At 30.6% G+C, this 27985-nt stretch overlaps 1 protein-coding gene across 7 annotated transcripts in view; it reads left to right on the top strand.

Moving 5' to 3' along the window:
• The window catches only part of LOC113515593 (uncharacterized), a 158389-nt gene extending 145492 nt beyond the window's left edge, over positions 1-12897 (top strand). For 2 of the 7 annotated variants that reach the window (XM_052900173.1, XM_052900170.1), the window contains exons 6-13: positions 1120-1278; positions 2890-2946; positions 7886-7952; positions 9324-9847; positions 9985-10177; positions 10480-10652; positions 10742-11111; positions 11214-12897. In XM_052900173.1, coding sequence (XP_052756133.1) covers positions 1120-1278; positions 2890-2946; positions 7886-7952; positions 9324-9847; positions 9985-10177; positions 10480-10652; positions 10742-11111; positions 11214-11671 — 2001 coding nt within the window. In that variant the 3' untranslated portion in view covers positions 11672-12897. Of the gene's footprint in view, positions 1-1119; positions 1279-2889; positions 2947-7885; positions 7953-9323; positions 9848-9984; positions 10178-10479; positions 10653-10741; positions 11112-11194 lie in introns of all 7 variants that reach the window. The other 5 variants (XM_052900177.1, XM_052900179.1, XM_052900178.1 and 2 more) reach the window with 5 other exon arrangements.
• Positions 12898-27985: the final 15088 nt, after the last annotated feature.

Raw genomic sequence — 27985 nt, 5'->3', positions numbered from 1 at the left:
TTGCACCGTTTGAATTTAGCCTCGTAGGGTTGTCACATTATAGGACCGAGCTATTGTCGCGCCCTTATCAAGTGCGAAGTTAATGGGCAACCATTGTGAATACTATGATTAATTAATCGTCCACGTAGCTTCATTGTGATGCAGATATCCTTAGCTTTTTCACTTGGGCATGATAAATGGAATGTTTTTTGTATGAAAAGTTTATAGGCAACGTATGTCAATTAGTGAAGTGATTTTAGTATTTCCATTTGACTTACCTGAATTCGATTTCAATCAAATCAAAGTACTGTTAGGTAGTTGGGTATATTTTGATACTGGATAAAGCAAGACGCAAATTTATAACGAAAACCTTAATTCATGGTATGTAAACTTTTATTATTATTTGTGTTAAATTTGATTAATGTAGTTTATAATTTAAAGTTTATTATAAATTAACATTTATTTAATGAAGATTTATTTAATTAAATGTCAAACTCTAATAGAACAAGCCGATGCCAAGCATGTTATTTAGTGAGCTATCTCTTTAGTTTACGAAAATTTTAATTAAGTATTTTGCAATATAAGTATATTTACAATATTATACTATTTGGTAGGTTAATTTGCAAAACGTTTTCGTTAATTTATCATACTGCGCTTACTGCGGTGATCCGCAAAAAAGTTTCGACTTTTAGAAAAGTTGTTAGTACAAAGGTACTTTTGGGCTATCTTCATAAGAAAAATGACTAGTCGCTACTTTGATAAATGATCGAAATTTATTTTTGCCTTCAATATCGTGTTGATTTTAAGTTCAGTTCACGATTCGATAAAGTAACGCTTGACGTTGTTGTAATAAATGAGAGATCTTAAAATGAAATTTTGTTTTAGTGCTAAAAATATAAACTAAGTAAAAATATCGTGAAATTTAATGCTAAATTACTTTTATCGTTATTTTAATTTCACTTAATTTTTTAATATAAATTCGAACACAAAATACGAAAACATATTTTTAGCGTTTATGTCTTTATTTCCATATTACAGTGTTTTTAAAATTATTCACAGTAACAGTTTCAAGGATCCATTAAATGTATAAAAATAATTTGTATAAATCGAAAAGAATAAAGAAGTAACAATTTCCTTCAGGTCGACACACCAGACAGCGTGCTACAAAGTGGCCTGGGTCTAGGTCCTGGACCCGACACGGCCCTGAGGTCCATGGTTGACCCCAGGGACTATGATCGCCTCCGCTCCTTACAAATGAGTGCCGCCCAACCTAACACCTTTGAAGAAACTATACATAGGGTGAGCTCTCTGTTGGTCAACCTAATCTATGTATTTGACAGAACAAAAGGATTAAAAATGAATACACTTAATTTCGAATCAGTGTAGGGTTTTTTTTAAAAAAGGAACAATATCGTTCTTTTTTTAAGAAAGTGCATTTTGTTATTTGATTTATATTTAAAATATTCTATTTTTAAATTTAAAGATTTTTTTTTAAAATATTATGTATGTCAATTGAAATCAATCTGTCAAATATATAGTGGGTAATACCAAAATCTGTTATGCTCTGGATGGCAAATATTATGTAGGTGAATTTACTATTATAAACCAATTATATTATTATTTTGTAGCCAGCAATAAGTTTATTTTTATTTTATACGTATTTTATTTTAGCATGCAAAACTAAAATATGCATTCTTTTATTCCGTATATAATATAAAAGGTATTTATTATTGCCTTTTAAGGATAACAGGTTTATTATAGAATATCTAGTGATAGTAGTTTATAATTATTATATAAGTAATTTTTATTATATTATAATATAAATTGTTAATAGATTTGGAAAAAAAATCTTATGTTATATATTGTATTATTTATTTGCCAGCAGAGTTGTAACAGATAGTCAAAATTCAAAATTTTTCAAATGTTTTTGGCTACAATTTAATCGGCATGCTCATTTGGAGGTGTATCAAAAAATTTATTGCGAAAAATTGAATTATAAGCATTAAAATCACTTTATTTTTTTACTAATATTTTTATTTTATAGCACGCACTTTTTTGCACTGGTCCGTATAGATTATTGCACTTACGCTGCTTCATGCACGTATTTATTTATTTGAATCAAGACAAATTGCACGTTCATTATGCCAGTGAAAGCATGAAAGCATGTTTTATCCGTTAAATAATAAATTTTATTGCACTTAGTTTTTATGGGCATTTTGTTATTTTCTTTTTATTATAGATATAAAATAAAAATATTCCTATCCATCTTCACAGGGAATTCTGTAGAAAATAATAAATGAAAATTTCTATGTTTAAAATAGATTCTCGTGTTAAATAGACAGGAATTTTTAATTGTTCTAGTGGTTACTTTCCGCGAAGGAAAATAAATACATAAATAAATAAATAAAAAATAAATTGGTGAAGTGCTAAATGAATCTATCGATAGATACGTTTTCGTTGTCACACGCATTAGAAAGACGCATATTATATGTATTTATTGATAGAATCTTTTACTTTTTTATGTTATATTCTCTAAGAACAATTCCCAATTCTTTGAATATTCTTCCCTGTTATGACATTGTCATCAATTACTGATTTTTTTTTTAATATTACCTGATACTTTCTTCATTAATATGCAAAAAAACATACGAATTAATATTTTGTATGACTTATTATTTATTAATAATAGTGGCGTGTCAATATATTGTAAAAGCCTAAGATAAGATTGGATTAAGATAAAGGAAAACTCGAAATAGAGTCATAACGTTAATCCGTCTAGTTAACTCAGCAATATCGTAATATCTTCATCTAACGGTAAGAGAGTGGTTATGGTGGAGTGGTCCCACTAGTGAAGCATTTATGGGTTACAATGATATTAGTATTATTAAATAGAATTTCTGTTTGTTACAGTTAAAAGTTCAGGAAGCAATGAAGAAAAAGGACAAATTAGCGAGAGAACAAGAAGAGGTAAGTTTAAAATTGAAAAAAAATATTTACGATTGTGATGGATGTTGGTAAAGAAAACAACTTTATTCTCTATATGATGATATATTGTATAAAAGAGAGCATTCATACCCAAATCTAATAAAATTTGCATTATATTTAAATTTTTAATATTTCTGAATGATTATTAAACAAACGTTAATAATCATGTTGCGTCATGATATACCATCAAAAATAAAGCAATTATTTCTTATTTAACTTTTTAAAACAAAAACTTTTTTACTATCAAAATTCAAAATTATAGTAACAGTTTTTTATGTAACTTTTAATAGCAAACGAACTGACGGCTCACCTAACTAAAAGTGGCAACCGTCGCCTATTGACATGAACAGAATCGTAGACACAATAGAGTATACCATGTTGCCCATAATACCCTTCATGTGTTGCCATTCCTGATAACTAAGATTGATTGAAGACTGTTGTTCTCTACTCTGTAATTTCATTGTCATATCATACACTTCAAACAGAAACACAGCCTTGCAAACACAACAACTTTACGAATGGGACTAAAGTACCCATGGAGACGGCTTTTATGCAGAGTCTACCTCTGGTAAAAGTTTACTAAAAATCGAATTGCATGATTAGCGATTATTAGCATTTTTTTAAATAAGCATTTAAAAATTTGTTTTTGGGAATTAGCAGAGAACATTGTTGGATTTCCATATGATGATTTTTTTAAGAAAAATAAATGCTATACAATCACACTAATTTCCCATGAGAGATTTATTAAATTTTTCATCAATTGAAATGCAGATAAAGATTTATTTTTTATAGATAGGTATAATAAAATCGTAAACAGTCGCTATCTGTACATGGATGATATATAAGAAAAACTATTGGAATGACTAAGAAAAACGGGGAAGGCCTTTATGAACGTAATAGAACACAAAATAATGATTTTTAGAATTTTTGTCTATCTGTGTGTGTACGTGTGTGCACACTAATCTCAGAAACGGTTTAACCAATTTGAACGCGATTTCAACTAATGCATTGCGGTTTGCTTCGCTTAACATTTAGTGTCTGTTTTATTTTAATCGGTTCATAAATAAAAATGCTACATCAATCTAAAGAATCACATATAAAATGCTATAAAATAACCGATCAGTTGCAGTAAATTGGCTGAAACTATTTTTATTATATGTATTATTTTTCAAAAATTATATCTACTCGTGCAAAGCTGGGTCAGATCGCTAGTATGTAAATATATAGGTACACCTGTTAATAAATTATATGCATTGTATATAAAGAATACGTGAAAAAGCCCAACAGATAAAGCCGACATAGCCGAAACTAATCTGATGTGAGAGTCACACTAAGTTGTAATCTCCCGGCTGGCTCGAGCATCGGACGCGAGCCGAGCCGAGCTAATCGCGCCCTAATCTCGAGCTAAGCCTATTAGAGGCAGTTGTATCGCTTCCCTACGAAACTTCGGAAGCCCCTACCTCGAATACCAACCCTCGTAAAACTATGGGATTCTGGTACTTGAAGGTTCGAACATTGAAATTTTAATGTTGCTATAAATAGAATTGTTGGTCGGAATATCAACCTAAATAATAAGATATCACTGTAATCATCGTAAATATAGATAGATAGATACTCTTTATTATTTCTTCCAAAAGATTACAATAGTAAACTTACTATAAATATAAATAATTACAAGAAATAATCACAATGAGAAAACAATGGGCGACCTTATTGCTAAGAGCGATCTCTTCCAAGCAACCTTTGGATGGAGAGGAGTAATTATAAACAGTTTGTATATGTTATGTCAGTTATGTCTATCTGTGACTATTATTTTTGCTACTGTTTTTAAATAAATAGACTTACTGTCTGATATCAAATCACAATACAAACCTCTTGTTTGCATAAAGTATAATTACGAACAGTGAATACTATTTGATGTGAGCATTTAAATAAAGTATTATATTTGTAACAAGAAAAATATTGGTTTACATGTATCTAGAAATTTAGAAAAATTACACAGAAATTCATGTTATTTTTTGCTGTTTATATGTTAGTGGCAAATATATCGCAATGGCACTTACACACTTCGCGAGAACGAGGTCTCGCGTACAATTAATTATCCGGCAAGCCAATTCAAAACAGAAACTTTCTTTTAATTTCTTAAATCATTGTTCTGTATTGTTCCCAATCATCCAAAAGGTCTCTTTTATTAATTTTTAACTGATTTTGTTGATTACTTTTTCAATCGATAGGATTACAAATTAGTCTCATTTTAATTTTATCATTATTTTAACAGTATTATTATATGGACAATTATTGTTAATCGTAACCACACTTACTACATTTGAAACATGCTACTGCGAAATAAATACAGGTATTTTAACCGTAACGTATCTGTTATTTGTCACGTCGTCCATTCATATTAATCGGTTTAAATTTAAAATGAATAGCGTATTATTTGCTTTAAAACTACTATATCAATAAATTAAGTCAGACTTCAATTTATAAATAAGTAATTAAAATTTTAATAATTTAATTCTTGATTGAATAAAATATATCCTTTTTCAACTTCGAGGCCATTGCAGTATCAACGTTCAACCCTAACTCATGGACTCGGGTTCGATCAACGCCGTAGGGCAAGTTTTTCAATTACGATTTCATCATATTACTCGTAAAACATAAAAGTAAAAGAATCTATTTAACATTCCACTGGATAAAGTCTTTTCATTAAAATCAAGTCTCCTCTATAAAATATTGAGGTATTTATGCAAAAATCCTAGATACCCTTTTAAATGTAAATCGAACTCGAGAGATCGAACATTAATTATACATAAATACTTCTTTCAAATAATTTTACACATAGAACTTGTAAAAAATGGTTCATGGCTTTGGTGTTCTAGTGAATTCTTGTGGTTTCCAGGCATTAAATATTAGGCCCGATAGAGTTCGTTGTCGATTTTACACAATTGTCACGTATACGGAAAGCTGGTTTAATTAATTATCATTGTTGATTTATTTTATTTTTGTATTTTTTTTTTCTCTCTCTTTCGTACATGGTTTACAGTTTTGTTGTTAATTGATTACATAACTTCGTCCGAATGACCGGAATAAATTTATTGACCAGGCTAAATAGTAGCAGCATCGTAATTATATGTCAATTATCGAAAACTAATCTTTACCAATGATTTACCAGAGGGAGACTGTACAAAAGTCGATTGCTTGGGTACCTCTGTCCCATTCGTGTTTCAACCGTGAAGCAGTTGTGTTTGCATGGCTGTGTTTCGGTTTGAAGGGTGGGATATAGAATTGACTGGGTACAGAGGAATAACACCTGAGTCCTCAGGAATGGCAACGCATGGGGGGTATCAGGGGCGAAATAGTATACGCTTTTATGTCCATGGTACTGCTCATGTCTATAGGCGACGGTTACCACTTTCTATAAGGTGGGCTGTCGGCTTGTTTGCCATTCTAAGTTGTATAAAAAAAAAGATTATGTCTACGTGACCAGGATACAGGTATTGATGAATCGAGATAAATAATAGTCCACGTTCTTCTTAATCCCGAATAGTATGTATAAATTTTCATGATGGTTGATTGAGATGTTAAAAGGTAACAAAATGCGCATTATCATCCTTACTAATATTAAAGATATGAAAGTAAGTTTATTTATATCTTACCCTTGTACACACGTACTATATCTATTCTGGTCAATAAATATATGACGGTCACGCAGGCTATTTAATAAAAAAATATATTATTTGTTTGCTTCAGTTTACTTAACTCGCAAGTCACAACTCTGATAAGTCTTCCCTAAGACTTTAATAATGTAAAATAACGTTTACTTGTACAAAACGACAAGCAAATCCCTTTCGTGTAGTAACGTGGCCGCGTCGGAAACAAAGTGTGCATAAATTAAGTTAATGTTCAATACTTTCCTACTTACGAGAAAGTGGTCGTTTTATTGCCCCCACTGAATATTTATTATCGTGTTCACGCATTCCATGAAGAAAATATTTTGTAAAGAAAGTTTCCATTCGAGCCGTTCATTAAATGATGGCCGTAAATATGTATTTATAGTACATTCTAACTTACTCCCGAAATTAAGGCGTAACAAAATTACGCCTCTGTTTTGTTTCAAGAACCATAAAAGTTAACGTAAGAGAACACAACCGTGCTTTAAAGTTAATGTTTTCGTGAACGCGAATATTTAATACGTATTTTTTTTTTTGGAATAAAATTACATCAACTTTAAGCATAGATCATTCTATTAAAGTCCCCGAAAAAAAATATTAAGAAATAATTATTTATGAGTATATATGATATAATTATAATATAAGAAATAATTATATATGATAATAAGTTATTAAAATATCTATGTACATTTTTAAAGACTGTTTGATATTCTTAATTTTTTTTTACCATATCTATACAAATCCATTCAAAACTCTTGAATATAATAATTGATTTTCGAAAGTAATGCTTATAAAAAAAGTTTATGGTTACATACAAGTGCTGTCTATGATCTGATGAATATAAATTCTTAATTTTTAATCCTCATCTTGGGCATACTCTCTGTTGGATTTATCCCCATAACTCTGTCATAATCCGATTCTACAGTTACTATGACTGTGAATGTCAAACTAGCCCTCTTGCAATTTTTATTTAAATTAGTTTAATCATTTAGCCATAGAATGTAACAAGTATTTTCTTATACCATAAAGAAGGCAGACAAGAGTACACTCCACTTGATGGTAAACGGTTACCGTGGCCCATGGATAGCTGTAACACTAGGGAGGTCACGTGCAAGTTGCTACCCTGATGGAATCTTAATACGCCCCTTTTGAAAAACAATTACTTAACAGTAACTGCAGCTTTATTCTTGTGACATATTTTTTCTAATAGTCAAGGATATTATTTAATAAAAAATGTTTTGTTACAGATTCTAAGAGATATAAGACATGGCCTTATGAATATGGGAAGAGACGGAGTCAGAGGCCCCTTCGGAGGTATGTTCAATTCATTTTTATTCGTAACTTTTTCCAAAAAGAAATATTTTTTGGTAAAAGTTACACGGTGAAAAGTCTAAGCAAAAGATTCATAAAGAAAATCAAAGATCATTCAGATTGTTTTCAAAATTCAATACTTTGATTTTCATGCTTTGGTTGTCTTAGTCGCTTTTGGTATTTGATGTTGAATTGAAAATTTTGGTTTTGCTGTGCTTTTCATTAGTATGTAATGCTGACAAATACAAATCTCAAGATCCAAGACAAATATTTCAGTTCAAAAATAAAAATATGAGTACATATGCACTATTTTCTAAATAATACAGAACTAAGGTACTACTACGGAATAATATGTGCTTTATCATTTTATTCTTAGAAATTTAAGTTAGATAAATTATAAACAATATAATTTAAAACCGTATTAGGCACCCGCATAAAAGGATTTCGCAGCCTTGTCATTAGCATTCTGTGTAAATAATAATTATCTTGGAATATCTATCTTATCTTCAATTTCTCATAATACAGAATAAGTAGGTATCTTATTTCATCTCAACAAATTACATCCTTACCGTTTATTTTAATTTCTATTACAGTAAAATTATAGAGTTTCTACAAGTCTGAGATTGTTTGAAATATTAGTTTCAAACAGGAATTTGCTATAATTTTATATTGAATATATAGATATGATTAAATTCGTTTAATATTCATTGCCGCATTTAATATACAAAACGAATAATTGAGTACTGAATAGTATATTAATAATATTAATGGTGTAAAAATAAATGAAACTGGTTTTAATTCGCATGTTTGTCAATGATATTTTAATACATAAATATACTCATACATAATATTTTAAGTAATATAAAATAATTAAAATATCATTGATTATACTCAATTTTACTTGCACGATGGTATGTTTCTTTAATAAATTCACACTATGGGCAGAATTTATTTTAAATATTTTTCGTTCGTAAATCATACGGTATGCTTTCGATGTGTATTTTTCATAAATCAAATTATTCTTATTGCAATCATATCGTCGATATAAAAATGTCCATCATCAAAAGCCATAAAGTTGTTTACTGTTTTTTTTTTTTTATTATTATTTTTAAAAGCATCAACATTGATTTCATCCATTCATCAGATTGTTTTGCGAAAAAGTGCTCAATGCATGTTGATTAAACTGATATTTTGCATAAACCACGCACGGCTTTACGATGTTCGTACACAGCTTTATCTGCAGTGTTGTCAGTGAAATCGCCAATGGAAAGGTATTTAAGGGTAAATTTGTTTGGCAATTTTGTTAGCACATACCTTTTTATTTGCACTATTGGAATATACTGCGCTGAAGTCTAACAGAGGAATCGTTTACAGACGATACGTATATGTACGACGACGAAGCGAGAGGACTGACTGGAAGAGGACACTGGTATGATGAACCTCCGTATGAAAGCGATCCAGAAGACTTTCTTATGGGTGGCGGAGCACCTGCTGCGACCTTTCAAAATGGGCGTGTCTGCTTCACATTGAATCTACGCAACGAGCCTAGAGGTGAAGGCGTCATTTCCCTGAGAAGCGCTGGTGATATAAGTTTAGCGAGAGCACCTAGGAGAGGTTTAATTATTCCGCAAAGCGGTCCATACCCAACCACTGTAATTCCCTTACGAACTGCGAGAGATCGGGAAAGCGGGGATTATGCTGCGTCTGATATTCAATCAATAGGGTCAAGACTATCGGGCATTTCACTTGAATCTAACAGATCTGAACGGGATTCTAGAAGAGGTTACCGACAAATGTCAGGATATCGGATAGGTGCCGATCCATTATCACCTGCTTCTTCAGATTACGAAGACCAGGAGAGCGAAACTGATTCACAACATATAGCCACAGTACATAAGGTAATTTATGTTATTTGTTGCTATAATTTTATGTGGTTTTTTATTGACTATGTTGTAATAAAATAGCTTTTTACAATAATTTATTTTTAATTTTCATATCCTTTGCCCGATTAACAGTTTTTGTTCATCGGTTTCAGTCAGCTGAGGAATGTGAAGGAGTATCCAATTTAGCAGGAAAAGTTCGCGGTCTAAGACAAGATGTCCAAAGAAAAATTTCAAGATTAAGACAAGAAAGAGGTCCAGAAGGAAGTGATAGACGAACAAGTGGTGATCAAGCGTTTCCATGTTCTAATAGTTCTTTTGAAAGTCTTCCCAGCGGATCAGGCAGTAGTGAGTGGATTTATTGAGTTATTTGTCTGTGTTAATATAAACGTTGTTTGTAAATATGTTCGTCTTTCCTTTCTGTGTATTATAACATCCCACGTGTTACTTACAATTATATTCTTGTAAATACTACTATTAGTTATTTAAATTATTCCTACTCCTATTAATAACGGTATCCTGGAATTAACATAATCCTACCTATTCACAGTCATACGAGATGTTTCTACAGGTATTGCTAAATTTTAAATCGTTGGGCATAGGCTAAGCAACAAATTGAGATTTCTAAGTCTAAAAATATTTATGTACAGGCACACAAGCATTGGTTCGCGCCGGTAGTAATCACTCATCTCTCTCGGCAGAAGAAAACATAGAATTAAGTCCAGCCGGGCGGAGCTTACTGGTGCCGCAAATGCTGTGCCGAGCTCGAGCACTCGTCGATTACGTGCCCAATATTTATGAGAAAGATGCCCTGCGATACAAGGTAGGATATCTTAATAATAACATTTTTGTTTACTTCCTTATTAGATATATACATCAAGCACATTTCAACTATGTATTATTTTTTGACAGAAAGGAGACATCATAGAAGTTATCAATATGAACGCATCGGGTATCTGGCGAGGTGTTCTAAACAACAAAGTAGGAAACTTCAAATTTGCTAACGTTGAAGTTCTCTCTGATAGAGACACCATGCGGTCAAGGTCTTCCAAATGGTGCAAAAGTCGTGAAAGGTTATGGGAAACTAGACCACGAACAGTTGATGAATTATTGAGAAGGATAGACTTACCAGAATATACAGTGGCCTTTGCTAGGAACGGATATGAAGATATAGAACTTTTTAAAGAGATTGAACCATCAGATTTAGATTATTTGGGAATTATGACGCCCGAACATCGCACTCGCATCCTGGCTGCCGTCCAACTGTTGCATCAGCTCGAATGTGAGTTTAGTTTCATATTATAAATAAAGGGCCTATTAAAACATGTATAGACTAAATGGTTATTTATTAAGTTATAATTAAAGTTTAAATTGTCTAACATAGGTGGTGAAGGGAATGGAGAAGCCGATGGAGGTGGATCTAGTTCAGGAGGTGACTCCCCATTTGGTAGGCGACAGTTTCCTCGAGATTCAGGCTGCTATGAGGCGAGCGTTGGTGTTGGTGGTGTTCGTGTTCGAACCTCACCATTAGTTCACAGAGCTGATGAACCTACTCACAGACCTCCTGAACCAGCTCCTCAGGCGAAACGGTCTGTTCGCCGACGTCAGCCAGACGATGCGGAATGCGACAGAATTGAACGTTATCCTGGGTCCGTCGGAGAGAGAACGATTGCTCGTACTGGAGGATTGCCGGGTGGTGCTAGAGATGACACTTGTGAGTCAGATCATAGGCTTAATGTTGTGAAGTTTGTAGCCGGTGGCGAGCCTTGTGCCTCAGAGAAGAGCAGCGATTCTGGAGTGAGTAGTTCATCATTAAGTTCAGCACATCCACACCGACCCTGAGCGCGGCCTGCCGCGCCAGCGCTTGCGTAGGCGTTGGCGCGGGCGCGTGCGCAGGCCGCGCTGCCGCCCGCACCCCCCGCCATTACCGAAACTGTCGTGCCGCCCGAATGCGAATAGGACAAGTAGCGGGGAGACCAACTGTTTAGTGCGAAAACTATGTCTATAATAACATGATATTGCAATGACAATAGTAATGGAATATCGTATATCCATATTGAAAAGACTTCTTTTGTATCAAAGACTGAGTATTTTGTCTGACCAATTTTTTTATTTTTACTTGAAATAAGAATTAATAACGTCTTTGCATACGGGCGGCATCCATTTTTATTGGTGTGGGTGAAGTTAGAATTATTTCATAGAATTTCGAATTCTATTAAACATTTATGAGCAAGTCTAGGAATTTTTTTTTTCTGAAATTCTGTATTATTTTCTATTATCATATAAAATATTTCAACTTTTATTTTTCTATTATAAACTGACAGTTGTAAAATAGAAGACAGCAATAATTATGTCTATAAAAGAAAAAAGACAAGTATTTACCATTTCTTTATACGATTTCAAAATGAAAAGTGTACTTTATTATCATTCCGTTGATAAAATATTCATATCATTGAGTGCGACACTAATAGCTTTAGTTTGTGTTATAGGTTTATGAGATTTTGTCTTTTCAATTTCAATCCTTATATAGTATTATATATGTCGCAGGGAAATAAAAATACTAGAAATTTCGTAAAATACTCGAAGATACTTCAGGATTATCTTTCCTATTTTATTTTTAGATTTAGTTTGGCGAAACCACCTATCACTGAACTTATTATAGTATTTTGTTATTTGTATCATGTTTTTAGCAACAATACGTAATAGATTAAAATATTCCACTTCTTCCATGATTTCATGGTATCCTTAGGTATTTCACGAAATCTCTAATATTCACACTTGTCTGCGACATAGGTATACATACATGTCTTTGTCATTTCCATTAATTTTCTATAATATTTTTAACAGATTATAATTTAAGTGATGCTGTATTTCTTTGTAGTGATGGCAATAAGCCAGTTGAATAGTGAACTGGAGCGTTGTAAGCGCAACATTCGATAGCAATAATTGTAAATAATATAATAGATAGGTTAATTATTATATGTTGACACTTTTTTGTAATTTTTTAAGAGAGCTTTATGCGGTATGCCGCATGTACAGTTAGTGTAGGCACTTTGAGTGTGAAATTTTGAATTTCGCTCAGATCTTCCGTGTAAGCTTAGCGATGTATATTCTTTTCTCTTATAATTTAAATTTTGATAATATTTCTTAACTTTTTTTTTAAATTTAACACAGATAGTCCAAACTGGATTAAGAGAGTTTTTCTTTTAATATAACACAAAAAAATCGCTACCATAGCAAGTTGTTGCATTAGTTTTTTTCATATTCAAAAGATGAGGTAAAATAACCAGAGATTGGATATAGAATCTAATATGAGCAAAGCAGTGTTATAAAGATCAGATTTTTACAACATACGCACTTATGGCTGACTTGAATTATAAAATCTAGAATTCTCAACTTCTCTTTAACTTACTTATAAATAAATTGAAGTGTAACACAGTATATACTATAAAAAAATGCAAATACCTATATGACATTCTTATATAATTATGTATATTTTATTTTGAAATTTTATTGAATTACATGAAATAAAAAATGCAAACTTTTAATTTTTATGTTCTGTCATTGTCATTTAAGATCATCTAAACCGGATAAAAACAAAGTATAGCGAAATATCCTTTAAACTAATGAAACAAAGATTAATATTTTTATTTTATTTTTTTAACAAAAAGATTAATTATGATTTAATTAGTTGAGTGTAATTGGCGGTATTTGCAAAATTATCAGGCCGTAGTGTGTAAATTTTAAAAATGGAACACTTCCGACTGCTAACAGTGTTCCTATGTGTAAATTATGTAATTAAATCCCTTGCGACTCTTTTATGACTACAATACAATCGTGAACTAGTCCGAACTATTAAATGTATATAGATAAATGTTTGTTACTTACTTGTATATTGTAGATAGAACATATTTCTTTTGACGATTATTGTATATTCAATAATTAATTCTTTATTAAATTTTAATGTTATACGAAAGTAATTTATTTTAATTGAATTATGTTTTAAATGCTCAGGTAGACAGTTTCGTGTTTATAATAGATTATTCAAATACACAGTAAGCTGTATATTTCCACGATTTCCTTTATTTATAATTTAGCCATACTGCAATAACATTTTGTAGCCATATTTATATTTTTTTAATCAGACCTTACTTGTAAGTTTACAAATCTGTTTACAAGCATGGATTCTAAATAAATAAATCCAAAACTATAAAAACCTTGTATTATTTACTAGCGAAATTTTGTATAATTATCTGTTTGGGTGCCTCTGTCCCATTCATTATTCTGCCTCTATGTGGTAGCATTTTAGTTTAAAAGAGTAATATGGTTATAAAATTTAGGGTACGGAAATTTCAAACCTTAATTTTTAAGAGTGGTAATGTTTATCGGTAACAAATAATGAGCACTATAAGCGTCATACTGTATTCTGAGACATCTATGGTACACTTAGACCATTTACATCAGCCGTTCTTGCATATAAAAAAAAAATGCTCCTTTTACACCTCAGAATTTATACTATCATTCTAAAGAAAAAAATATTCTACAAGTGACTGACTCATCTCATTGGAATGGAAACTGGTTGCAGTGAACACAGCAAAGTATAAATAGTAAGTATGTACATTTTATGATGTCAACTAAAATGAAACTTTAAGAGTTAGAAATCTAATATACCTGAGATTAAATTAAATGGGAATTATTATTGAAATTTTATATTGTAACAAGTATTAAAAATATTTTAATTTATTCAAGTAATTTGATGATCTTTATAGCGCAGTGATTGACACGGTGCTTTACATAAGTCTCAGGTTCGATACCTGGACGGTCTAATTTAGGAAACGAATTTTTTTTAATTAACTTTTACTAGTTGGGGTTTGCGCTCAGATATTTGTTACTGAATCCTTATAACACAGGATGTCCTAAGTAGAGGACCAACTGATTGGTGTAATTGTGCGGCATTTATTATTTAATGGTACGAAACATAGCCGATGAAGTTTCATATGATTTTCGTAATAAATATAATTTTACAAAAGTTCTATGCAAACAAAATTAATATGAAGGATCAAAATTGGAAAGTATACAAATCAAAATCGAGTGTTGTATCATAAAATAAAAAAACCATAAGGTCGCGGTTTCGATCGGAAAATATACTCCGACCGACAAAATTAATTATGACGTGTTTACACACGGATATTCTTATATAAAACACTTATATTATTCACTGTAAATTATACTTAATGCCTGTTACGTAGAGTTCAATTTCAAATGTGAAATACTGTGAAGTATAAGACAATAAAGTCGACTAGATAAATATTGGCAATACATCGCTGTTAAGGATCGCTATACATTAGAAGCGCATTTATACATACCCATGGTATGGGGTTAGCATCCCATTAAAATGATTGATTGTATTGCATCTTATGTAATATTACCACTGAATCGTACAGGGGATAAAAGTATTATAATAATCCTTACCAATATTATAAATGTGAAAGTGAGTATGTTTGTTTATTACCTCTTTGAGTTTTAATGGCTTAACACTCGAACCGCGGACCGGTCATTGTGATCAATGTTTTACATTCATTACTTAGTATCTCCGAAATTTGTTGTTACCACTTACCACTTTTTACTGCATGATGCGTATATACATGATGATATAATTGTCACTTTGCGGTTTGTATACCTAGAACTGCGAAAACAAATTTCGAAAATATTAAATAACGAATTTAAAACACCGGTTACAATGACGGGTTCACGGTTCGAGTGTTAACCTATTGTTATGAAATTAGGTATTTATACGGGAAATATTTAGAATGGAGAAGGATATATATATATATATATATATATATATATATATATATATATATATATATATATATATATATATATATATATATATATATATATATATATATATATATAACAGGCCACACATTCCATTCCCGTGAGTGTGGTAAGAGGCGACAAAGGGAAGAGGTAGAGGATGGGCAGCAGCATTCTTCTTAAAACATCACCAAACTCTAATTACGGTTGCAAACCCGCTTACCAACCGTACCAATTACTAAAACTGCCAAAAATCTATGTTCAGGAGTAGAAAGTACAACTGATATCATATATATTAAATGAAAAGATTACGCGATCTGTGCTTTTACGATTAGATTACGATTCAAGTCTGGTCATTCATCCATCAGATGATCCATTATGACGAATTCACTTGGCGATTGATATCACAAAGGTTTCCAAAAAAACGGCATGGAAGTCAACGAATTTTAATCTTGTCCAAATTAGTATAGGACTCTAACACTGGCCAAAACAAAAAAAAAGAGTTTAAAAAAATGCAACATTAAATTTCCTTCCTTTTTTAAAATCAGTTGAAAATACATAGTACATGAATATATACAATAAATCGTTTGTATATCTAATAAAATGCATTCGTAATTGTATATCGATGAGATATCTCGGCTCAGTAGGTAGTTTATTTATACGTACACTTCTGACCATTTATCAATATAAACGATTATAAATCTTGACGATCAGGCGCTGTATGCTGGGAATACTTGTACCTTCACGGGCAATTCTTCTTGCTGTAAAATTTTCTATTAGCTTCCTGCCCTCAGTATAATTAGTTAACGGTTATCTGTATACATATAATGTTTTATATAGCCATTGTAATTTATGGCAAAAAATATTTATGGTCTCGTTAGCTGATACTTATAACTTGATTGAAATTTTATTGAGGTAGGTATCAATATTTATGGACAATTACATAATAAATATACTATTTTCACAGAGTAATTATTCGAAAATATATATTTAAATAGCGTAAATTATTATTCTATATTCACATTATATTCAAAAGATATATTATAATTATCATACGAGTAAAAAAATCAATTTTATTCACAAAAGAAAACTAATAAACCGATTTGGATAATATTTCTATTCAACTAATCAGTAAGCGTATCCTTCCAGATAAAAAAAAATACAAATCGTTTTACAACTGACGAAGTTATAAGGTAACAAATATAAAACAAAAAACAACCGAATTGAGAATCACATTATTTTATGAATTCGGTTGAAAATACATCAGGGTCACTTCTACCTGATTATTTTAAAATTAAAAAGTTATAAAATAAGGTGCTTATCACACGAAGCGGAAAGAGTGGTACGCTATTGCACTATGCTGCGGATCCGCAGCTAATGTTGTGCTATCATGTCCAAAAATTTAAGGATTTTCAAACACTACGTAGATATTTAATTATATAGCTTAAAAATCTAAAATATTATTATTCAGACATTTTTATTTAATTTTCAGCATAAACATTAAAATAAACAAACACCAATATATATATAGTTGCGTATACAACCAAACAAGATTAAATACATACATATGTATATGTGTATGTATAGATACAAATTATAGTTTAAGTTTTCTACAATATTCTCCAGAATGTAAATATTTATACAAATACAAATAAAAATGTCTTTATTGTAGATCATAGGTCAAATTAAGTTATTACATCAGTTAAATAGTATATCCATGTCCTGCTATATAAGCATACAATATATGGAACAATTATAAGAAAAAAATCAACAGGGTTTATGAAAAATACCAGGTCAAAGATGTGTGCATAATTTGATTGATTTTTTTAATAAAATTAATTATAAATCTTGAGTCTTATAAATTAGAAATACAAAGTTTTCGACTTTAGTACCGCGAATAGCGACGATTCACAGTGGTGTCGCATTTCTCTGTGTGTCGAACACCTAATATTCCGATCATTTATGTGTGGTACAGCGCGTTACGAGCAACTTCACAACATTTACGGTCTTCATAAATGTCATATACGAATGTATATTGTATGATACGAACCATAAAATAAATAATAAAAGTTAAAATAAAAGGATAAACTCGTTATTATTTTACGATAAGAAACGTTATTTGAATCTTAAAATATTATTCTTATTCAGCTAAAAAACGCATTTTGCAGACAGGAATACTTTTATGGTACTAGATTATATACTACTAGAGTAAAATAAGAGCTTTTATTTATTTATTTATTTGTCTTGTTTATTTTATTTATTTATTTAGATGCGCTTTTGATGTGGCTTTCTGAATGACTAGTTTACATACCCTTCAAAGAAATAACAATAATTATAAATGATCGAAAACTGAATTTAACAATTTGAAATTCGAACAAAAGAATTTCGAATTACAGTCAAGAGATGTTTATTAACGCTATTGCAGTTTTTCTTCGACTATCAAAGAAAAAAAAGTATGGACCTATTTTGGAGTGTAAGTATGGAAGTGATTTTAATGGATTTATGCATTTTTATATTTATATTATGTTATAATTTGACCAGCATCTATTCTACTGATATAATAAATCTGAATGATCGTAAACATGTTTGTTTGTTACTCCGTCATGCATTAACAATTAAATGAATTTGAATGAAATTTTCTGCACATACGACCCATATCCTTATTATTAACACACATGTATTTTTTAATACACTCAAACAAAACCATAGGATACAGGTAATATTAAATATTACTATCTTAAACTAATAAATAATATTTTACTGTTGAGCATTTTGTTACGATCAATTTGTAATTTTTATGCTGCGACGAAATTAAATAAACATACAATTCGATATAGCTGTCCCAAACATCTCTTTAGTAATAAATGAACCCCTATTTCAAGCCCAGTACACCCTAAGCATTCGCAAAGAAACCCTTTTACTGATTGACTAATACATTTATTAATATTATTATACATAATTAATAAAGACTAATCCAAATTGAAATTTAGGATTATCATCGTAACGATAAAAAAGCTGGGACAAGTGTAAGCACAATTCGTAGTCTAAGATGCTTCATATATAAAATTTACAAATAGAAAACCTTTTTTAAAAAGATTAAATTCTTTGCTTATATAATAATATTCGTGAAATTGAATAACAGTTGAAAGATGGAAATAATGTTTGGACAGTGGAAGCTTGCACAAAATTATCTACCCAAGCAGTTAACATAAGTAATTTTCTACCATTCTAGCTATCGCCAAACGTATGCACTTTTTTACCTACTATATATTTTTTACACTCAATATGTTTTATACGCTTTCGACAATTTGTTATAGATATAATACCATATGTTGGCTTAGACCCTTCATTTTGATAATGTTGATTTGACACAAATTAAAGGCATGTAATAGTTATTTATTGTGGCTACGAAAGTAGGTACAATAACACAAAAACAATGACAAACTAAGCTGTAAACAGAGTTTGTAGGAATAATGTCGGTGGTCCTACGCGGGTGTCCGCCATGTTTACCTGTCTGCTCCGCGTAATTAACTTTTTATTTTTATACCGAATCGTGGCCGCCAGTGTACGCACGAATGTCGTAGATTAAAAAAGTTTCAACTTGTTTCGAGTTCGGATTACACCTACGGTACAACGTGCTTCAATATTGTTTTGTTATTTTTTTAATAAAAAATCAAATAAAAATAGCACCTAATATTCATTGTTTCTAATAAAAAAAAAAACTTATTACATTTATTCTAAGTATCACGTTCTTTGGCTATTGTGTTCTAAACTTAATAAGCAAAAGTTTCTGATATCCTTAAGCCTTCAAGTCCAATAAAACAATCGTTGATTTATTGATTTTATTAACTTATAATCGATCAAATTACTTAAAGATTCATATCAATATTGTTGATAAGCTAATTGGTATTTACATTATTCTGGTTAAACATTATCAATCAATTAATAATCGATTTATTAAACAATACTAATCGATACAAGTACTTCTAACCACTCATTAGAGTTGCAGTCAATGTATATCTTTACTTATCACTCAAATAAATTTAATGTGCAACTTATCTTAAACTAGGTACTCAAATACGTGGCGGTTAGAGAGCTAAGACAAAAATAATAATTATCTTTGACTATATTACTAGGAATGAGTGATATATACCAATATATTGACAATTATATTAAATGTTATAAATTTACCATCATATAATAATTTAAACTTATACAATTTTTAAATAATAACATTGATAACAAGTAATGATAAGTTGATTAGAATTATTTTCTATAATTCACTTAATATTTATCAAATGATACGCCTTTGAATTCTATATCGAATGACGTATCCAAGCTAAAATGACGATTTGTTTGCTGTTAACTGTCTACTGCTGAACATAGCCTCCCCCATAAAGGGGGGTATTTACCAGTAGTTGCCAAACTTGGCAGGCGGTTTGGCAATCGCAATCTGGCTTCTGATGATGCTTTAAAGGGGACGCTGCTGCCTATCCCTGCACCGTAAGCTCCCTTAGCCGCCTCTTACGACACCCACGAGAAAGGAAGGGGTGGCGTATTCTATGCTGGGATCTAAACGGCCAATTTGTTTTGTTTACTTCTTCGGTATTACTTCAGCAATGAAGTGCAAGATAAATTTATCCCTCCCGTTTTCTCTCTGGTGGTCTAAACTCCTGTGTATAGACTCTAGAAAATGCTGGTATAATTTCCTATCGTGTTGGTCATTTTAATAATCGATGTTTAAACAGATACGACAAATTGCTTTATAAATAGAGAAGCGACGTCGCGTCCAGTCGGGTCCATTGAAGAAACTGTGTAAAAACCAGTTGACATTAACAACTTAATAAGTATTAAGCTGAACTTAACTACATTAAGTTGAGAAGTGTTTAGAGAAAATTGATGGTATGTAATAAGACTAAATTAGTGGTTAGCCAATAATATTTTTTTATACATGACTTAATTACGTATTTATTTAATTATTCGTGATTACCTGTTACACGCGACTTCATCTTCGTAACTGCGATATGTTCATTGACCGAGATGAAAAGTAGCCTATGTTCCTTTACATCTCATATAATATGTTTGATATTATATATTATGTATATAATATTATGTTTGATATTCATTAGTCAATCCGGTTAGGCACTAAGAGGCAAAAAACAAACAAACTCGCTTTTACATTTATAACATTTTTAAGGAATTAAATTAAAAAATAAATATATTTTATGATAAAATTAAAAATATGTTGTAAATGATCATATCTTTTTGGTCATCTCTACATTTTATGCAGCTTAGAATAGAAAAGAAATTAAACAACAAGTTATCGGTTCATCTGATAGTAAGTGGTAACCGTCGACCATAAACATGAACAGTACCGTAGGCATTTTAGAGCATACTGTGTCTCCCTTGATATTTTTCATACATTGCCATTTCTGAGGACTAAGGTGTTATGCCTCTGTGCTCTGTAATGTCATTGCTCTTCAGACCGAAACAAAAACATGCAAACATAACTATTTCACGGCAAAAACACGTATGGAATTTTAAATATAAAATTGTAATGAAATTAAAACTGTTTATTAAATATTTTTAGAATATTTTTAAGTAGATACATAGATCAACTGACCTGACGTCATCCTCATTTAATATCCCTCATGATGCCTCGCCAGCATTTACAGATAACAAGATTAAGTTACTATATTGTTCATCATCATATCAGCTATTTATTGCCCACTGCTGAACAAAAGCCTCCCCCTTGGTGGTAATAATTTGTTTTTGCTAGTAGTTGCCAGGTTTGCACGCGGATTGGCAACCATAGTTAGATTTTGGTGATGTTTTAAGATGAACGCTGCTACCTTGATATAATACCTCGACCATTATATGCCCTTAATCACCTCTTACGATATTTTATTATAATTATTTAAAAATAATAACGTAACGAAAAATAAAGCAGACAAAAGTTATACCGTCAAAACAAACGATACTTACGAGAGTGACATGACTATTGGTTTAACTTACAATTTTGTCAAATTTAACATTACAATATATGTTCCGAGTAACATCAGGCCCTCCAAACTACGCTTAACATGATACAATATTCAGAGATATAACCGTGCAGTAAATTATATATTATTACATACAAAACCCACATCGTAGTCGGTGGTCTGCATATGCACAGCTGTAATTTCCGCACCGCCTTGCGATCTTGCTAATCGATGTTTGCTCCAATAAGTCATGGTGAACTAGCAATTTGCCATCTTAAAACAACTACAACTATTTATGTTATCCTGACATTGATGTATGTTATACTTTATATACAAACCCTATAGATACTTTCTCCTTTCGGTTTCTCAAGATGCCTGGAAGAAATCTCTATATTTGTTTACTTAAGGCAAATAGACAACTATAACAATACGTAATTACATACTTAAATAAGTAATAGCCACTAAAGTTTGCACAAATAAATAATACAAGTCAAGGAAAAGCAAAATAAAACAATACTTTAAAGGATAAGTCCGCCTCTGTACATTTTTATTATAACCTAATATCTATATTATAAGTGAATATACATAAGCATTATATGCTTATGTATACAGGGGTGCCCCCCCTTCTTTTCCTATGGATGTCGTAAGAGGCGACTAAGAGAACTAAACGTTCGAGGAATGGGCAACAGCGTCCTTTTTAAAACATCACCAAAGCCTAACTGCGGTTACCAACCTGCCTGCCAAGCGCGATAACTACAGGCAAAACCCCCCCCAATAGAAGGAAGCCTATGCTCAGCAGTATGCAATAATGGTAATATTAGACAATTCAGTTACAATCTTAGTTTATTAATTAATTCTTTCTCCCTTATTTAGTCTTATTATTTTTCTGCTATGCCTTGACCAGACACAATTAAAATTAATCTTCTCCATTCTAAGGTTGCCTGAAGAAGATCGCTATTCAGCGATAAGGCCGCCCATAGTTGTCTCTTTAACTTGCTTTTATGTAATTAACTCTATGTAAATAATTATTAATTTTGTGTACATATTGTTATTCTTTATAATCTGTATCAATTCTTTGAAGAGAACAATAGTTTTCATTCGTTCATTCTAGCAACATACTAAAATGTCTCCTACGTTATCTATTTAATTCACTACTAATGTAAGAATTCTCAGAGCTGCAAATGTATAATTTGTCTCGGCGATACCGACTTGATGTCCAAAGATATTGCTCAGATAAACTCCTATCCTTTTAAATGTGTCTAATTATCAGTAAGATACTAGAGATGGACATCTTTAGATACGAATTAGTAGTTTGCTATTTATATTTTATGACTAGTTTTTCTTCTGTCCTTGTCTGTGTGATCGAGATATGTTGATTGAACGGAATAATAAATTACCTACGTATTTCTCCATCCCAAATGTGTTTTAAAACAAATAACTCTCTTCATTTTCCTTCATTATTTTCTTTTGTTGTATGTGTGCTATTAAGTATATGTATGTTTATGTAAATGTTTATGTATATATTTGTGTATATATAGTGTATATATATACATATATATGTGTATATATGTGATAATATCTATATAAAAGTGCGCCACCTACCTTTTGTCTTTTTCTCAATATCCTCTACCCAAAGGTTGTCTGGAAGAGATTGCTTAGCGATTAGGCCGCTTTTTGTATCACTTCTCATTAATATTTACTGTATTTGTTATTTTTCTTTTTACTTGGTACAATAAAGTGTAAAATAAATAAATAAATAAAAATGTTTTTTGTTAAATGTTTCATAAATACATATTATTATTATTATACTATTATTATTCATAGATTATTAAATTATTTATAAATTAATAATAAGACTATAATCATTCGTGTTTGCATGACTGTGTTTTAATGGTCGGTCGGTTTTAAGAGTGGGATATGGCAAGAAAATTACAGGGTGTAGAGGTATATAACGCCTTAGTCCTTAGAAATGGCAATATATGAAGGTTATTATGGGCGACATGGTATATTTTGTCAGGTTCATTTCTATAGGCGATGGTTACCACATTTCAATAGGTGCATAAAAATTGCATAAAAAACTAACCTGATTGATTTGCATGGATTTTACGCAAGCATAAACTCACGCTGCTCGGCTACTCATAATTAGGGGTTCCGGATGGTCTAGAAACTAATCGAGCATTAGCAACTGTAGACACGTAAAGCAATTCGGTTAGTCTTATAGTCAAAATAAAAACCTTTTATTTCATAATTTACTTATTATGTCTATATGGCCAATAAGAGAAAATTTGAATTTCGAAATCGAATTGTCACATATTAATATTATATCATGATCCATTAGTAAACAAACTTAACAACAAATAAATGATCATTTTTCCCCCGCAGATAATTCCAAACTAATTTATATCTTATTTCAATACAGTAACAGTTTAAATTAAAACAACATTCTAGTAGGAAAGTTTAACAATCCTTTTCTCTATTTCTACTGGATGTTGAATGAAAAAACAGAAACAATAAAAACTCGGACGCGGGACGAGCGTTTCACGCCGTCTTTTTCCCGTAAAATTGAATAGGAAAAAGGGGCTTTCACGAACGCACGACTGCCACTTGCCCGGGTTAGTTAGGAACTGTTAATAGCAATGTTTAGTCATGTATGTTCGTTTTACTAACCGACTTCAAAAAAGCAGTTGTTATGTTCGACTATTTTTTTTCATGCGATATCGTTCACACGGACGAGCGATGTTCGAAAACACGAATAATGACAATATATTAGTGACTATACTTTTTCTTTGCAGAGATCCATGCTGTCTTTACTAATATTTGTAAATGTGAAAGTGAATTCATTTTTTCGTTTACACTTAGCGCCATAGTCGTGAAATTTGGTATAGACGTAGTATTTGCATGGAAAAGACCATGGACATACTCGTAAGTAAAAAACAAAAATTGTACCGGTTAAAAATAATTTTAACTGACTTTAAAAAGGAAATTCATTACAATTATTTTTTAAAAGTTTTTTTTTATACAACTTAGAATCGCAAACAAGCTGAGGGCCCACTTAATGGAAAGTGGTAACCGTCGCCTATAGACATGAGCAGTACCATGGACATAACAGAGTATACTTTATTAACATATAATGTAATTAATAACAATGTAAGAATTAATAAATAATAAGACACACTGCACTGTTATTTTAGTCCGCTTTTCTCTCCCTCCTTACTGGTATTTACGTGCTGTATACTATTAAAAAATAATTGGATTTAATGGACAGTTGAGTTTATATTCGGAAGACATTTTGTCTGCGGTCAAATGTTCCTCATTTGCAATGGATTTAATAAGTAATTTTGTCTATATATAATATATATATATATATATATATATATATATATATATATATATATATATATATATATATATATATATATATATATATATATATACTATAGACAATTAGAAACATATAGAAACCGTCCTATATATATATATAGGACGGTTTCCACTTTCTATCAGATCCGCAGTCAGCTTATTTGCCATTCTAAGTATCATAAAAAAGTAATATCGTAACATTAAACGCTACTTGACCTGCGTATCCGCAATAAAGTTATTAGTTCTTTTAAATAATAAAATTGCATCCGACAATAACACTGCAAGGTAATATTAAACCTTCGCTTCTTTTCTCCTTTCTTTATTTGTATTACTGAAATAATATTTTGTTCAGGAATATTTATTACTTTTACTAATTTCTTTCACATTGTGTATGTTCAAATGTCTCCTATATTTACCTCTATAAAGTCCATCGTGACGGCTTAACCTAATATTTTATTTTAGACAGAAAGGGATTGTTAGTAATGGAAAGTTTAGTCCCATTTCTATCAATATATCCTATCAGGTCGACCTCCACACAGTTGCCTCTGGAAACCATCATAACTAATTTTTTAATGTTGAATTCATGACGATGGATTAACTGACCTGCCTTTTCATCCTCACCAATCATTCCTCACTAGTATTCCGCCAGTGAATACCAGTAAGGGATGGCCAGGGGGGAGGGGTTACCATTTCATTATCACCCATTAAAAAAAATTAAAACTGTGATCATTAGTATCGAGATCATACTGTCATAGATAATATATGTGCTTGTATATATACATAAACTTATTACGTATTGTATATACAGTTTTAAATATATGGTTTTATTATCTATGTTTTTAAACAACAACAATATTTTATGGGCTATCATAATGGTTGGTAGGATTACCAATGGCATTACTAGTTACAATACAAACATCAAAATCCATTTAGATCGATGTAATTCTATTTTTTTTTAAATACTAGAGATTGTAATAAGTAAAGATATTAAAAATCCAGGTGAGTTGGGAATCTCCTCCTTTTTCAAGTCGCTTAAAAATTAAGTAGCGCTACTTTCGCGCAGGTTACAGGCAAGTTATGAATAATCACATAAGTTTAATCTTTCGCTTGGTAACTAGTTAGTTATTGCATTTTTTGTAACAGCACGTTCAACTTCCTCATTTGTATGGAATTAATGCTGTAAGTTTTAAACTTGTAACAGTTGAATTAATCATTTTGCTGAGATTAATTTTATAGAAGTAGCAGTGGAGAAGAAAATGCTTTTGAAATTTCGAGGCTGAACGAAACAGGTATTCGATGTTCAAATCCCAAAATAAATGCTGTTAAAATGTCAAAATATTTATTGTTTACATTTTTTATATTTGGATGTAAAACTAACAAACGTCAACCTCTATAAATAACTCCGATTCTGATACGAACGAATGAATCTAATTGAATTCGGATCTTCGGAATTTTGTTTCATAGTCGACTCCTGTTTTTAGAAATTTTGATTGCACTAAGCTAATTCAAATTTTTAACGGTATTAAGAAATTAGACATAACTTGTTGCTATTGATTCACTTACGTTATTCACACAATTTATTATTTCTAGTAACTCACTTTTATATGATAACTAGTTGACCCGGCAAATGTTATTTTACCATATACGAGTACTATATGTCAGTGAATATTTTGATAGTTAAATAGCAAATAAATAATTTATTGTTTGTATTGGCACTGAAATATAAGTATTTTTTTATGCTAAATATTAACAAAATATATAAAAAAAAAAATTGTAAAAAAAAAAAGATATTCTGTTAAAAGCTATCCTTATTACGTAGGAGTATAAAAGTAGATTACGACCTATTCTCAGACCTATCAAATACACACAAAAAAATCATAAAAATCGGTTAATATATAATATAAATCAGTATAGATGATCGTAATAAATAGCATACTTAACTTTCTAAAGAAATCTCCATCAAACAAAAAGAGAATGCATTTAATAGTAATAATAATTACATCGCAAAAATACGTTTAGGTACTGTCATCGATTTCCTTATTTAAAACACAAAACAAGTTTGAGATAATAATGCGGTTACACTGCTCTTAATTCTTTACTCAGTTAATTACTTGATAATGATGGTCAATAAACCCTTTGGATTATTACAATTAAAGACAGTTGTAGAGATGTGTGCTTTTGGTTTTGTACACTTATTGGGGTTTTTATGAGCACCATAAACTATAATACAACAAGATTTAGCATAAACAACTAACCTGTTCTAAACTGTTTTATCAATGATGCAATATCATTATTTAATTGTTTGATAGTTCATTTGATATATTGATTGATTTATTTGGAGATTGTTTATTTAATTCTTTAAACGATTGAAATTGATTGATCGATCGATAGATTTATCAACATGACAATTTGTCACTAGGATATATATATATATATATATATATATATATATATATATATATATATATATACACATTTCTATTGTGCGTAAAAAAAGTTTATTATTATTATTAAAAGCATATGAACATTTTGTCGACTCCTAGTGACAAATTGTCATGTTGATAAATCTATCGATCGATCAATCAATTTCATTGTTTTGTTTATATATATATTTTAGGTCAGTACAGAATTATTTATTTCTGAATTGTTTAAAATTATTATTTATTAATTATTTAAAAGTAGAAGGTCTGTAACATTAGTAATCGCTAAATAGTTAATTATACCATTAATAGTAAATATGATATTAATAGCTGAAACTTAGATTATATAGATAGAGCATCGAACCTAAATAACGAGTCAACTTTCTGTCAGCTAATTGTCAAATTCGTTGTATGGTGTTAAATTTGACCCGTTATTATTAGTGTTTTATATACTTACGCACATAATGTATCTTGACGTATCTATATTTAATTAATAAAATGAGTTTTTGATGTGAAATGAAAAATTTGAAAACAAAATAAGTATAGAAGTTATAAAGAAAACGCTCATAACTATT

The sequence above is a fragment of the Galleria mellonella genome, unplaced genomic scaffold (assembly GCF_026898425.1).
Source record: "Galleria mellonella isolate WM207_F2 unplaced genomic scaffold, CSIRO_AGI_GalMel_v1 utg1260, whole genome shotgun sequence".
NCBI classification, from domain to species: Eukaryota; Metazoa; Arthropoda; class Insecta; order Lepidoptera; family Pyralidae; genus Galleria; species Galleria mellonella.
This window is presented reverse-complemented; position numbering and strand designations above follow the sequence as displayed.